Source organism: Branchiostoma lanceolatum, chromosome 5, assembly GCF_035083965.1.
Source record: "Branchiostoma lanceolatum isolate klBraLanc5 chromosome 5, klBraLanc5.hap2, whole genome shotgun sequence".
In the NCBI taxonomy this organism is placed as follows: domain Eukaryota; kingdom Metazoa; phylum Chordata; class Leptocardii; order Amphioxiformes; family Branchiostomatidae; genus Branchiostoma; species Branchiostoma lanceolatum.
Genome location: NC_089726.1, coordinates 9,759,602 through 9,775,233, shown reverse-complemented (window position 1 = coordinate 9,775,233; position 15,632 = coordinate 9,759,602). Strand labels below are relative to the sequence as shown.

Genomic DNA, 15,632 nt, shown 5'->3' with positions numbered 1-15,632 from the left:
AGAGGAAAAAAATTACGTTAGACTTTCACCAGATCTAACGTTAGATATGCATTTCAAGGTCAGTTGGAAGAATGTCCATGAAAATTCCTGTAAATATTTTGTCAGCTATGTTTGTCCTTGTTCGTTCCACAGGTACAGATACGGATATTTCAGCATTAAAAGTTCTGGTTTTTATCTCGTAGGTTAGTTTACACAACGTTAGGCTGACCATAGCCTTGGTGCTGAAGCAAAATCTCATACATTGACAATAACGCCACCGTGCGGAAAATTGTAGTACGACAGGTAATCGCAAGGTCACTACGCTTGCGCAGCAATTCACCTTCCGCCATATTGGATTCGGAGCCAGGCGCAAGATGCAGTCTTGGTGTCGTCTGTCGTCTCAAGTAGCCAGAGTAAGACAAGTATTTGCTTATTCCTAGTGTCTGCTAGATATTTCAGAACGAAGGAAGCAGCGGCGTTAAGTTTTGTCAGTGTGGGGTGCATAATTTCACGGAAATATATTCATCCCCTAACGTGACGTAACTTTCCGGCATGAAGCCCCCCTCCCCCTTCCTGGACGTTCACTAAGTTCAATGTCATGGGATCGAACAGAAGATAACACTGTAACTTGTAACCTTGCCACCCTCCATTTCGTCACTAAATTAGTCAAGAGAATTCCAAGTCCCTGCAATATGTCATTTGTAACTGGCGTTTTGATAATTAACGATAATTTCAAAGAATTTCTGTGTAAACAGGAACGTGCCACTGGTCACGCACGTTGCATCATAATCAAATTGTCCTTTAATTGCAAGAATTGGCGATTAGAAAGAGCCGAATGACGGAACTGTATGAAATTTGTATTTGTTCGATTGGCATTTAACGAAGTGGTCAAAGTTTCAGACAAGGAAGTCAACACAGTCCTTGTCATGTCAAACATGATTTGCCAACTCTAGCTGAGGACGTGGTTACGTTCTATCTTATGTCATTCAGTGCCAGATGTTTAATCAGAGCCATTTCCTAAACAATCATGAACTACAAAGGCATACGTTTATCAAACACTATGAGTAGGTGTTGGAGTTCTGTTCTTTGCTATATCTGTGCACCTTTGTATTTCCCTCCATCTAACTACTAAGTTCCTTGCTGTTCTAGGTGCTGAGAGTGTCTGGTGTTCACCAGAGGGGACCGGCCATTACTGTAGCAGGATGCAGGCACTACTCTGATGCAGCAGGTAGGTACAACAGTACACTGCCATATGTGCCATGCTGTAGCTGACGTAGATATATGTTTGTTATCTAAAATCCTTCACTGTGACACACAACAATTTTGGGTGTATAGGGGTGGTACCTGTCTCCGTTTCTATAGCTAGTCCACTGGTAGTGGGGTGTGTTCGAATCCCGTACTCTTTCTCCCATACTTTTCAAGTGCTAAGTGCTAAGCAGAGAAAGCAGAATACTAATTTAAGTCTTTGGACCTGGCTGGGGTTTGAAACCCCGACCTTCTAAATGCAAGGCGAACACGTAAATAATCTTTGGTTCAGTCAGTTCAAAATGTATTTGGGAATATCTTCTCTATGTGGATCCTTTTTCTCAATCAGTGATCACCTAATGCCTTGTTTTCTTGCTTTGTACTAGTTTGTAGTACACTAGTTTTGAGTCAGCTATACTTATTACTAATTATTCCATATTGCTAGATATGATAATGTAACTGTCTTATGTTTCCCTGTACAGAGGCAGACCTGGTGGTTATAGGCTCAGGTCCAGGCGGCTATGTCGCAGCCATTAAAGCTGCCCAGTTGGGCATGAAGGTTAGGATGTCTGTCATTCTTTTACAGCAACATCTATGTATTCCAGTCTTACATAAATTGTAACAGGGCAGAAAATCATATTCACTTAAATTCTCAATTTGTGTATGAGTCATTAAAAGCCCGTACAAAATCATTGCCAAGTAGTTGACCATTATATCTCTTACTCTCTTACTGTAACTCAAATATTATTTGATTACATTTGATATTGTATTGGATGGCCACTTCCACCAATCCTATACAGTGTACTTCAGAATGCTCAAGTTCTTGTTGTTGTTTTCAGACTGTCTGTGTAGAAAAGAATGCAACCCTGGGTGGGACCTGTCTCAATGTAGGCTGTATACCATCTAAGGTGAGTTTGATCTCCAATCTCTCTTAATCTGAGCCTGGAAGCAACATTTTACAGGTTTTTTTTAGGATAGGAAAATATTGCAAGGGGGAGCACTGGGAGGAAGCGGAGCGACGAAGCGAGGGGATGGTATGGAAGGGGAATTTTAGAGAATGAATTTTAGAGAATTTTAAGTGAAAATGGGTCATTCTAAGGCTTCCTGGTGGCAAAATTACTGTACGACAGGTCACAGTTGAAGACTGTAGCCACATGTGACCTAGCAGCATCGCTAGTCAATCAGAATGTTATGCTTGTAAAAAGTTGTAATGTAGGATCTGCTCCCCAGGGTAATGGGGCGTATGGTCAGGGCATAAGGTGCAGCACCCCTGTTCCCTGTTTAGATTAAGCCCTGTTTTATACAGTGAATAATCACATCAACAGTATACTACCCTGGTGAGAACACAGCCAGTCACTACAAGTTGGGCCCATGTCCATCATATACCGGTAGTCACAATTTTCAGTACCAAGGACAGTGGTTGCATGATATTTTACCCGTAAAAGGTACTAGTAGTCAAATCTTAAACACATTTCAAGACGATGTTGTATACACAAGTCATGATGTTTGTATTGTGAAAACAAATTTAATCTAACGTATGATATATTTTATCTGTATTGACCAGGCCTTATTGAACAACTCCCACCTGTATCACATGGCTCATGGGAAGGACTTTGCAAGCAGGGGGATTGAATGTAAGTAGTTTTAGCTATGCTCCATATGTGTGAAATAGCATAAACTACAAGTATGGAAAAAGAGATGCAGTTTAAAGAAAGCTTTGTATGCTATTTTTGAAAGCTCTTTGATGTCAAACGTTGTACCATTGAGGAATAAAATGTTTCATTTGAACTAATAACTAGCTAAAAATTTCAAAGATGCACATTTTCTTGCAGATATGGTTGCAGCAACTGTAAATCGTGTAGTTTCCACACTTTTTACTTTTTAGAGAGGAATTTCTTTCTTTTTTGTTTGTTTATTACAATACCCTTTAGTTGTATCACAACTATTCTTCCAGGATTCCATGGGTAAAGGCAACATGAGGAGTAAAATTGATGGAAAACCTTTTGAAATGTCACTCTGTTCTTCCCATATGATGACTAATTTTGTTCCCAAACTCTGTCCAGTTGATGGTATCAAGTTGAACCTGGAGCAGATGATGTCCCAGAAGTCTGGAGCTGTGAAGGCTCTGACAGGCGGCATAGCACATCTCTTCAAACAGAACAAGGTGGGAGAGACTACATGTTTTTTCTACTTAAAAAAGTCTAATAATTTACTAATTATCTGCACTCATTAGAAAATAAATGTTTTTGCCTGATTTAAAAAAAGTTTCTAATAACTACAGACAATTAGTAGATATCAAGATGTATGAACCTACCTTTTTGTAGCTTTGATCATTATGCACATGGAAAACACAGTTTCATAGCAGTGGTATGTACCAAAGTGCTGTATTTTCTCTTGGTCCCAAAAATCATCTTTCGAATTCTTTCATGCCCAGCTACCAATATTCAGTACAATTACAGTTCTTGCTTAATTCATTAATGAGAAAACAATGGAATGCCAATTTAGCCAGGGTAGAAACCTTATTAAATATGGAGGATAATTCTCCACAGAATTGCCTTTTCTTATTTGTTTGCTTGGCTTAGACCTGTAGAAATGCCGCTGTCAAGGAAAGAGGCTAAACTTGACAATTCTCTTTTACATGGTTTTCTCTGCCCCAGGTTACACATTTGGCTGGTCATGGGAAGATCACCGGTCAGAATGAGGTCACTGTCCTGAAGGCCGACGGAGGTCAAGATGTGGTCAAGACGAAGAACATCATGATAGCCACAGGGTCTGAAGTCACACCCTTCCCTGGCATTGAGGTGAGGGGCATGAGAAATACTGTTTGTAGAAGTTGTAGAATGAAAAGGATTGTCAAAATCCGTCAAAAAGTGTTTAAATTTTGAGTCATACTTGAAGAAATACCACACATGTGCTTTCAAAAGCAATTTCAAAATATGAAAGCATGTTGGCAACTTTTACCAGGAGAAACAAATAATTCTATGTGTGATATCTGACTTGAGTTGTGTACTCATACCAGATGTGAATGGTGTACTGTGAATCTTGAAACTTTCGTGGAGGTTTTATTTTTGTGGAGAGGTCACCTCAAAATCATGACACCATGAATATGTCTCTAATTTATGACTTCTGTACTACACAATTGTTTCAACCACAAATTTAAAACACCTTAAAAATCTCCCTTTCTCTTCACTGCAAAAGTAAATGGACTTACTATTTATTATTGGAAGTTTCCTAAGGCCTTACTAAGCTGTGTGATGTTGTTTTAGATTGACGAGGAGTCGATTGTGTCGTCCACCGGTGCCCTGAGCCTCAAGTCTGTCCCTGAGAGGATGATTCAGATCGGTGCTGGTGTCATCGGTGTCGAGCTGGTAGGTACCGAGCGGTGTTGAGCTACTTTCATCATCCTATATCTATGTTAAGTCAGCTACAAGATTCCTAACAAGGAAAATCGTCTGTAGATTCTTGATTTAGAAATGAAATAAGTAGAAAATGTCACATTAACAGGTTTGAAAAGTACTTGTTGTCAGTGAAAAACGTTGTCATTAAAAGATTGTCACTGTTTTTGAAGACGAAGCACTGTTGTAGTGACTGTGACCATTCATCTTGTTCCCAGGGTTCTGTGTGGAGTCGGTTAGGGTCAAAGGTGACTGCTGTGGAGTTCCTGGGTCATGTTGGAGGGATGGGCATCGACATGGAGATCTCGTAAGTTACTCCCAGTTGCTGCTTCTGTCTTTGTGTTAAGCTGAGAAGTTTGTTCGTGAATACTTTCATCAAGTTGGTAAGACTTTTTGTACACAACCAATGTTTTGGTGACTGTCCTCAGTGAATACATCTATAAGTGGCGACACCAATGGTGCAATGTGAACCAGTCAGAATTTCCCTGAGGAAGGTGACAGACGGTCATCAAAACATCAATTGTTGGAATGAAACACTTGGATGTGTCTTTTTATTCAATTAGACATTTGTTTTTTGTTAAAGTTAAGGTGAACAATGCGAATTCAATTTTTTTGTATTTGTACTAACCATGTTCAAATCTAGTTCAGTGTTGTAGAAAGTTGATTGTTTTAGTTTCAACTGAAGTTGAATTTTTCTGTTGATGACCACACAGAAAGGGTTTCCAGAGAATCTTGAAGAAGCAAGGCATGGACTTCAAGCTCAACACCAAGGTCGTCAGTGCCTCAAAGAGAGCTGATGGTGTCGTAGAAGTCAAGTAAGGTCAACATGTACTCATAATAATGTAGTCAATCAACAACAAAGTACCTCATTTTGACATGACCTATTTCTATACAAAATGTTAACAAATTAACAATTATTAACATACAAATGAGCAAGACTCAGCCTTCTGAGGTTCTACATGTATCTACATGACTGTTAAGTGACTTGAAGAAAATCTTTTCCATGTGATCACATATGTCTGGCTCTGTTATATGATGACAGCTTTTTTTACTTAATGATTTGGATATATGTTGTTTTTTCAGGGTTGAATCTGTGAAGGGAGACAAGGAAGAAACAGTAAGTGTTCTGGGTATCCTTTTCTTTTTTGTGTTTTTATTTTCTGTTCCTAAAAGCCATACTAGTGTTGATCATTTTATGTACTGTAGACTGTATTCCAGACAAGTAGGGAGAAACTGTTAGTATGTAAACTATATTGTAAAAACATTCATGATCTCTGTCAAACTCAGCACTACATCATCTGCAATATCCCCACAGAAGAGTGAATCCTAACCTTTTTGTCCTGTGTATTTTGTGTTACAGCTTGAGTGTGATGTTCTGTTGGTGTGTATAGGCAGGAGGCCCTACACAACTAACCTGGGGCTGGAGGTAAGCACACTTGTTTACTTGATTGTACAGATAGTACAATAAGGCTTTACTGCAATATCTAATACTGCGATTTCTACCATGCCTATTAGTGTGTGTTTGCAGTCATTACTTAGTTACTGACAGAAAATGAAAATGCTACATTAACTTCAGCTGTTCAGGGAAATGTGTTTCACTAAAGCAAAGCCCAACTAATTTGCTGTCCGTTGTGTAATCACTATGTATGATACTTGTACCATTTATATGTAGTTCCACCAAATTAGATTACTGTGTATTGAATATAATATCATTCCATTCATGTAGGACCTTGGCATCCAGCTTGACAACAGAGGTAGAATTCCTGTCAACTCCAGATTTCAATCATCTGTGCCCAGGTGAGGCTTGGGTATACTGCTGTGTTCTGTTTGATATGAATCTATGATGAATTAGGGGGCTAACTAAGTATTTGTACTCAGGCGAAATTGCGAATGAAACAAAGACACAAAGATTTTCTTCCTGATTTTATGTAGGTACTACCTCTTCTGATTATAGTCTTGCTGAATTATGTCACTATGACTTTTGAAGAATGCTAAATGGATATTATGCGCTCTTCTTTCAGTGTTTTTGCCATTGGAGACTGTATTGCTGGACCTATGCTGGCCCACAAGGCAGAGGATGAAGGTATTTTTTTTCTGTCAAAACTCCTTGGATCTGTTTTACCTTCTTAAAAGTCACGTTTCTTGCTCTCGTGAGTATCTCTTTTATGTCTACATGTGAATGAATGAATGAATGAATGGTTTTTATTTGATCATTTTGATCGGATGTCGGAAAGTACTTCGCAGCCATAGGCTGAATTGCGTACATTTTACATTGTGTTACATTAAAAAAAACTGGTGACATTAGGCAAAACGGTAACAATAATAACATCACTCCTATTCAACATTAATACATTATAAAATCGCAGGTAAACACTACCTTAGAACAGGTAGGTTAAAGACGGATACGTCGGGATTTATAAAATACAAACATGATTATCATATATATATACTAAGTAACATTCTTAAATTCTACAGCTGGCGATCATAGCAATCAATATGTCGGAGTTCTGTTACTGAGTCTGTTCGTTTAGCAGGGTCGTCATGAATGGTATTGGACTGTTCTGGTATCTTTTTGTCCTTGTTCTTATGGTGGCCAGAAGGTCTTTGTTTCTAGTGTCTCTTAAGCTGATTTCGCCCCGAGTAGGTGGGAACCAGTCCCTGAATGTCTCGGACTCAATCAGTCTTTTTGCAAAGTTGAGGCATAGGTCACGACGCCGGGCGTCTAGCGTAGGCAAGTCCAAGGTGCTGCACGCTTCCCTGTAGGATGTATAGGCAGGGCCAAGCATTATCCGACAGGCTCTTCTCTGGAGGGTTTCGATCCTGGCACGCTGTGCTGTTGTTAGTCCGGCATGCCATGCGGGGGCGGCGTATTCCAAAGCTGGGCGCACAAGGGTCTTGTAGCACGTCAGTAATTCCTCCCGGGAGAGGTCGAAACACCGGAGTCGCTTGAGAAGGTACAGTTTCCGATTGCCCTGCTTTACCACGTGGTTGACATGTAGTTCCCAGCCGAGGTCCGCTTGGACGTGCAAGCCAAGTAGTTTCACAGCCTTGACCTCCGCCAGTGGTTCGCCAGCTATTAAGAAATGTGGTCGTGGGACATGGACTTTGGAGAACGACACATGCATCACTTTGCACTTCTTGGGGTGTAGTTTCATTTGTCTGTTGTTTGTCCACGTGGTCAGATGGTCTAGGTCGGTTTGTAAGGTGGAGACCGCGTCTATCAATCGGCTCTCTGCCAGATTCATGTCGTCAACAAACTTCCACCGCGATGCTGTGGCATCTTGGCACGCGTTGTTGATGATGGCGAGAAAAATGAGAGGACCGAGCACCGTTCCCTGGGGAAGACCACAAGTGGTCACAGTCCAGTCCGAGTAGGCTCCGTTGTAAACAACTCTTTGGGCTCTTTGGGTGAGGAAACTGCAGAGCCAGCTGGCAAGTGACGATCGTAGTCCCATGTCAAGCAGACTTGTCACCGCGAGGTGGTGATCGACACGATCAAACGCCTTAGAGAAGTCAGTCGTTACAAGGCTTGTGATGGTACCTCTCTGGTCAGCCGTCTGTGTTAGCTTGTTGACAATGTCGACTAGACAATGTGTCGTAGAGCGACCCGGGAGACAGCCGAACTGGTTGGGGTCTATGCGTCGTTTGATGTCCTTGTAGAGCCGCGCCGCAACAAATCGTTCAGCAACCTTTGCCAGTACAGGTGTCAAGGACACAGGACGAAGTTCTTGGATTGACGGTGGTCGTGTTTTGGGTAGCGGTACAACGTTAGCTTGTCGCCACTGTACGGGGACTAATCCCTCAACTAACGATGCGTTCAGGATCGCAGTGACCGGTGTTGACAGCTCATACGCAAACTCCTTTATCACTCTGTTTGGGATGTTATCAGGTCCGACGGCTTTTCGTACTTTAATTTTGCGCAGTTCGTTGTACACATCCCACGGCTGGACTTGGTCCACTGGTTCAGATGGAAGGAACGCAGGTAGCTTGTCTCTGTCCAGTCGCTCCAGGGAGCAGGTAACTTCGCACAGGGCCCTGTTGATCTCGTCGGCTATCGTCTTGTAGTCGTCTGAAGGAATTCCTTCGATGTTGAGGGTAAGGTTTTTCCTTCCAGAGTTTGTCATGTTCTTAATTTCCTGGTACCACTTTGATGGGTTGTCTTTTTGGAGAGTCTTGACTTTGTTTCTGTAGTAGTTTTTTCTCGTTTTTCCGATTTTGTTTTGAATCTTGTTGCGCAGAGTTCTCCACTTGTCGTTTTTACCAGTCCTGAAGGCTTCTTGTCGCTCCTTTATTAGTGATTTGATCTCAGTGTTCATCCAAGGTTTATCACGACAGTGTAGTCTGGTTACCTTCACTGGGAAGTGCTGTTCTATCATTCCTGTTAGTGTATGGTAAAAGTTGTTGGTCTTGGTTTGTGCGTCGTCACCAGTAAGGACTTCAGTCCAGTCGTGCGAGACCAACCATTGGCCAAAGGACCTGATCTTTGAGTCTGGCATTGGTCTGGTGACCTTTGACCTTGTTTCGTTTCTTACGAGGCGTGCTTTGGGACTGAAGTGAACAATGTTATGATCACTGGAACCCAACGGTGGGAGCAGCGCAGGTGGCAGATACATATGGTCAAGGTTTGTGATAACAAGATCCAGTGTGGCATCCATTCTGGTTGGTACATCAATTACTTGTCGGAGACGGTTTCCTCTGCAGAGATCCTGAGGGTCTGCTCGGTTGAAATCCCCAGCAATGCACAGTCCGACATCAGGGGTCACTGACCTTAGCTCGTCCACAACAGTAACCAGGTGGGTGATTAGGTCATCGCTATGTGGCGATCCCGGTGGAATGTAGACCGCGCATACCACGACGCTGGGCAGCTCCCGTGGAAGACGTGATGGCCGAACCTTGATCCACAAACATTCTAGGTCGTCAGGGACTGTGACATCAATAGTCTTAGCCTGGATGTTGCTGGCTACGTAAATTGCTACCCCTCCGCCCCTCTTACCCTGGCGCGGTTTGGAGAAAAGAGTGTATCCGTCGATGTCCCACTGTGCGTCAGGTAGATCGGGGTTAAACCACGTTTCTGTGATGACAGCGACATCTACATTCAACGAATATAGCAGTGTTCGACACTCATCCATCTTATTACACAGTGATCTTGCATTGATGACAAGAATGTTCGGCATTGGGTGGGGTTTGTTGTTGTTGTCTGCACCCATCCCGTCCAATGGCTGGCCTTCTTTCCTGATTGGAATTAGACACCTTTGGCGCGCTTTCGTCTTGTGAACAATTTTGGGGCATTCATACCTTGTTCGGTCGGTGGTTAAAACTTGGATTTTCTCTCCCTTCCTGCGACCAGCCCTGCATCCCCGTGCGTGCCAAATTCCACATTGTACGAGTTGATCCTTCGTCGGCTCCGAGACAGGGCGCCGTCCCCGTAGCTTCAATAAATCCACACGGGAGTAGCGTTGCCCTCCCACAGCAGCCGGCGTCGTCATAACTTGCATGTAGAACACGACCAGGGCAAAGATGACATGAATCCCGTACATGGTTCGTCGACGATTGACCACTTAACACTTCTACATACGTCAAAAAGGGTCAGTTGAACGATAACAGGTCACAGACAGTAAAATCACTTTGGAAAGTCGGAGCGCCTAAAACTCCGTGGCAGCCCGTCGGGCGCCATCTCATCACCAGGTATTGACCCGGAGCAACAAGATAATAAGCTGGGTAATGAGTGAATACACATTGCAGCCTTAATGCTTAGAACTCTGTATGCAGTAATTGAGCTGGTTTGGTTTCTGTGCAGGTATCATCTGTGTGGAGGGAATAGCTGGAGGTGCTGTCCACATTGACTACAACTGTGTCCCCTCTGTCATCTACACCCACCCTGAGGTGGCCTGGGTCGGCAAGAGTGAGGAGATGCTCAAGGAAGAGGTTGGTCAACAAAAACTAGTCTCTGATTGACTTCTCCAAATTCTATTTATATGAAGTGTGTTTGCAAGTTCATGCCCAAAGGCTCATTGCAATGATAAAGAAACATAGGAGACATACATGGGGCAATGGGCAGTGATTGACATTGTTGTAACCAGAGACTATTCAAATACATGTGTTGGCTGTATCAACAGTTGTTACCAAAGGTGTAGTTTTCTGTACAGGTATCTGGGAAAAAATACTTTGATTTTTTCTGTCACTTGATGGTGAACATTTGTATCACCACTACCAGACAGGAATTTGAACCACCCTAACCACATTTTGTATCATGGCCCCCAGGGAGTTCCTTACAAGGTTGGGAAGTTTCCCTTTGCAGCCAACAGCAGGGCCAAGTGTAACGGTTAGTATGGTCTTCCTTTCATTTGAAGTCGTACCCTTGATGTGGCTATGTATACCATGTGACAGGCGGCATAGCACATCTCTTCAAACAGTATTTGCATCCTTAACTTGAGTGGTTCCATAACCTTACAGTCCTATAGCTGCATCTGAGGCAATTACTGTTGTATTGGGGTCACCCTCACAATTCAGCCCCTGGTGCTGCAAAGAGAGAGTACTAGTAGTTTGGCCCTCCCAATAACAATAAGGGTATTTCTCCAGGACCCGTCCCTCCATCCTGGGATGGAAATCTGCTTGTTGGGAGGGACAAAGAACAAAGTTCACCCCACCCCATCCCCAAAATCTAAATTTTATGACATGAAATTGATGAAAATGTATTATCGCAAGCCTAAAATGACAGATTTAACAAGGAAAACAATGAGAGGGACAGTATTCTACTAGTAGTAGTAATTTATTGAGATACCCTCCAGGGTTCATTTTGTATATACATGTACATGCACATGCATACACAAATACTAGTACACAGATATAAACAATTCCATGGTCAAAATACATACATATTACAGGGTGCGAAATACTTTTTTGAGCCAGGTTGCCCATGTTGCAACCTAGGGCAAAGGCTAGGTTGCACATCCAAATTTCAGGTTGCTCCAGCAACATTCACCGATTTCTTCAAATCAAGCTCGTATGTAGCGTATAATACTACAAATATTTCAAAATATAAATTAGATAGTATTGTGTTGCCATTGACCTAACAACATCTTGTTTAGCTGAGGGCAGTGTGTTTTTGTCTTTTTCAGCTCAGATTCCACGATCTATGAATTGTTTGGATGGTTTAAAACAAAAAAGTGTTGATTTCTTTATTTCAATTGAAGATTTACCAAATTTTATGAGAGTGACACTGTGTTTTTGTGAGCTTCCAGGGTTCCGATTGAGATCTTTGGCTCAAAATATAAGGTTGCACACTGCGCTACCTGGGTTTGGAATTAACTTGCACCATCCGAAATCTTGTTGCACTGTGCAACGTGCAACCAGGTATTTCGCACCCTGTATTACACATTCTAAACAGTCTAAAATCATTTATCTTTCACAATCTTGATAACCCTACCCACAAACTGTCTAAACACGCATCAAAAGTCTTAAAACAAAACAAACGAAAACAAAATTTGGAGACAGCCCTGAAATGTATCCATATTCCTTGTATATGTACACATAATGTACTAATGTATTGTGTCGTGCTTTATGTCTTCCCCAGCTGACACAGACGGTATGGTGAAGATCCTGTCCCATCAGGAGACAGACAGGATGCTGGGAGCCCACATCATGGGCCCGGGGGGCGGGGAGATGATCAACGAGGCTGCCCTGGCCATGGAGTATGGAGCTTCATGCGAGGACGTCGCTAGAGTCTGTCACGCACATCCGGTAGGTTCAGGCAACCTTCATATTTTACCATATCTTCCTGTTCATTTGCGTTAATACAATCTTTATCGACACAACAAAAGTACAGCGACTTTCGTAAGGTCTACTACATTTAAGTCAAATTGTCTGCATAGCCATAGACTCTCAAACATATTCCAAAAAGTGATGTCAAAGTGCATCGTAGTTTGCCAGTACCTGTCTTTGTCTATCATAGCTTAACCTTCAGCTTGCTAAGCTAGCTCCTTGACACCAAATTTGTTTTGGTTATGGGGTTAGGCAGCAGGAAGAAGGTTAAACCATTTGCCTTTGGTGTTTTGCATGTGAGATTTGTGTATAGGAACGTTCTCTTGGAAGCAGATATTAGACCTGATTCAATATGTTCCTTTTGACTGTTTGCAATATCTGTGGAGTGTCGTTTCTAATGGATGTTAGATATTAGCTGTTTATTTTGTATTACTAATTAGCATGTTGTACAATCACCTGTTTTTAACTTGAAATATTTGACCTCTTCCAGACGTGCTCAGAGGCCTTCAGAGAAGCCAACATGGCGGCCTACGCTGGGAAGCCCATCAACTTTTAAATGTATTTTTGTCCACACTGGAAACAAATATGAGAATATTGTAAATTACTCTGTGTGTGACAGACAGTCTATTTACTTTGTATTTTAGGTGCATGTACATGACTTTAGCTGCAGAACAAAGGGATGTTTATCATTTGTAAGTGATGTTGGGACACATGTAGGATTGGTGTTGTTACACATGTAATTAAAGAACATGTTCTAGGATTTGGGATGACACAAAATGGAAACACTGTTACAACATTATCTTTGTTTGGAAGATTTTGGATGTTTCCCCAGCATTGTGTTTGTAATGTTACATGCGTATGGAGAAATAAAGTTAGCTCTATAATTGTAACATGTATATCATTGCCGTCTAGTATTTCTTCACATTTTCCACCCTATGCCACTGAATTAAAGTACATCAACTTTTGATATACCCGGTACATTGTTTCAGTTTAAAGAGTAAAAATGAATGTTAGTCCCGGCGTATTTTCAATGTCTTTGAAACAAATATTTGAGGTAATTCTAAATAACCGACAAAAGAAGAAAAATTGACTCACATGAAATAGAATGTTGCTTTAGACAACTTGGTGCATATGATTTTGTGAAGATTTTGGTAAATAAAGGTAGTAATAGCAAAATTGGAAATAGCATACTTTTGATCTGCTTGGTTTCTTGCCTGGTTCTAGACCTAGACACAAACATATAGAATGTTTGTATGTGATGTCATAGTAGTCACGCTGGTTGGTTGGTTGGTTGGTTGGTTGGTTGGTTGGTTGGTTGAAATGGTAAAAGTCAGACCTATACATGTGCATTTGTTTGTGTTGTAATTACTTGACTATAATCAAATATGTAAATTCAAATTTACCTTGTCATTTCCAGGCTTAACCACCCAGCCATAGTCAAATGTCCTAAATAAGGGTACAACAAGGGTCTGCATAGTTAGACTGTCAGAAGTCCTGTTAAGGTTGCTCTGATATGCTACTATGAATGGCATCCTATAAAGATCTGTTTATATTTGATGCAAGAAGTGCTGAAAAAAGTACAATATTATATTCTTGGTTCGGAACACCATCTACACACATGCAAACATACCTATCCTTGGTGCTGAACACCGTCTACACTAGCAAACATACCTGTCCTTGGTGCTGAACACCATCTGCACTAGCAAACATACCTGTCCTTGGTGCTGAGCACCACCTACACGCAGGCAAACATACCTGTCCTTGGAGCTAAGCGTCATCTACATAGGCAAACATACCCGTCCTTGGAGCTGAACCCCACCTACACACAAACGGATCTCTCATTGGTGTTGAACACCATCCATACACACAAGGTGGTGTTGACATGAATTAGCATCCATTCTTACTTGTTTAGCATTTGCAATACAATTACACTTGTGACAGTAACATGCAGAATATTTGACTCCTAGACTATTCAACGTAATTGTAATCTAGAATCTCTCATTTTGTACCTCATCTCAGTGACGACGAGCACCTTTCCAACAATTCACACTGAAATTGGGCTGCATCTTTGGAATCAAAATTATTTCAATCATCAAGAGATAAACAATATTGCGGTGACATAAGCATAAACCTATATTGATAGGACAGTTGGAACCTTCAGACCAACGTCCAGATGTGTCCATAAAGGTTGTAGACCAAACAACCCGTGTATTTTGTTACTAGTTTAATGAGAGATCATAATGAGACCGCTACTGTAGAAACGTCCGTCACATGTAGTTCTAGCCGGGACTTTCTGGTATTTACAACAGGTTCAAAAAGTGATGTTACACAGATTAATGGAAGTGGAAGTCTTAAGTGGAAGTTCAGTCGATTCCAATGTCAGAAACAAGAAAAGTGAACCTTAATTGATACCGTGATGACAGTAGATTTGAACATCGTTAACCGCCGTCGTCCATCTGGAGGCTCATCGGACTTGTCAAATGCCGTACGGGAGGGGGCTGTCGCAACAACGCAAGACCGCCGGTTTCTGTCTCGACATACTTGTCTCAAGTTTGAACTAAGCAACGTAATGAACGTATACTAGTAGCAGCTCAATATTACACGTCTGTCTCTCAGAACAGACAGTCGTAACTGTAAACAAACCACATCGAACGCCGTCGCTAGTCTAGAACACAAGGAGTTTGCGGTTCCAGAACAACTTTCATTTCCATATAAGACGAAGCTTTTCCTGTGGTAAACCAAGAACCATATAATGTCCTTGGGTAAACACTATATAATACTGAAAAGGAATGCTACTATCTCTCTTTCATTCACTCTGAATTATGCTGTCCACAATCACACAAGCACACACAAATTGCACAAAAAACATAACCTTCTTGGCGAACGTAACAAGATGATAATACTAGTACTAGTAGTGAGTCCCAAGAAGAATCAAATTGACACATGTAACAACTTACAATTCTTTTATTGTACTGGGGATTAGGCAGAAAGTAGGTACTAAGAGATATATCTGCGGAACAGCTGTCACGGTGTCACCTTCTAATCCATTCTCTCCCTGTTTGTAAAATAAACTACAGTTTCCAACATGGCCAGAATTCTAACATTATCATTTCTGAATATAGAATTGAGCTGAGGCCTTCAAGATCTGTGCTTGACTTGTGCAAAAATACATTTATCTTTCACTTTAAAATGCAGTAATTATAGCAATCTTCATTCTAGATTGGAAAAAAAATATCAAACGCTGGCATCAAA

The 15,632-nt window shown here is 41.5% G+C and overlaps 1 protein-coding gene across 1 annotated transcript; it reads left to right on the top strand.

Annotated features, from left to right (window-relative positions):
* Nucleotides 1-259: 259 nt before the first annotated feature.
* Nucleotides 260-13,568, top strand: LOC136434940 (dihydrolipoyl dehydrogenase, mitochondrial-like). Its single transcript, XM_066428063.1, has 18 exons — nucleotides 260-392; nucleotides 1,129-1,207; nucleotides 1,707-1,783; nucleotides 2,064-2,132; nucleotides 2,789-2,858; nucleotides 3,288-3,388; nucleotides 3,882-4,025; nucleotides 4,491-4,592; nucleotides 4,838-4,926; nucleotides 5,333-5,434; nucleotides 5,703-5,736; nucleotides 5,980-6,045; nucleotides 6,346-6,416; nucleotides 6,641-6,702; nucleotides 10,417-10,544; nucleotides 10,881-10,941; nucleotides 12,193-12,359; nucleotides 12,871-13,568. Exons 1-18 carry the CDS (start codon nucleotides 354-356, stop codon nucleotides 12,934-12,936), a joined length of 1,527 nt encoding a protein of 508 aa, XP_066284160.1. The 5' UTR covers nucleotides 260-353; the 3' UTR covers nucleotides 12,937-13,568.
* Nucleotides 13,569-15,632: the final 2,064 nt, after the last annotated feature.

Bases quoted from the DNA above. Each gene is read 5' to 3' on its own strand.
- LOC136434940 (XM_066428063.1), top strand. From the start codon at position 354: ATGCAGTCTTGGTGTCGTCTGTCGTCTCAAGTAGCCAGA. The intron at 1,784-2,063 runs GTTAGGATGTCT...TGTTGTTTTCAG, and splicing joins CTGCCCAGTTGGGCATGAAG to ACTGTCTGTGTAGAAAAGAA. The intron at 3,389-3,881 runs GTGGGAGAGACT...TCTCTGCCCCAG, and splicing joins ATCTCTTCAAACAGAACAAG to GTTACACATTTGGCTGGTCA.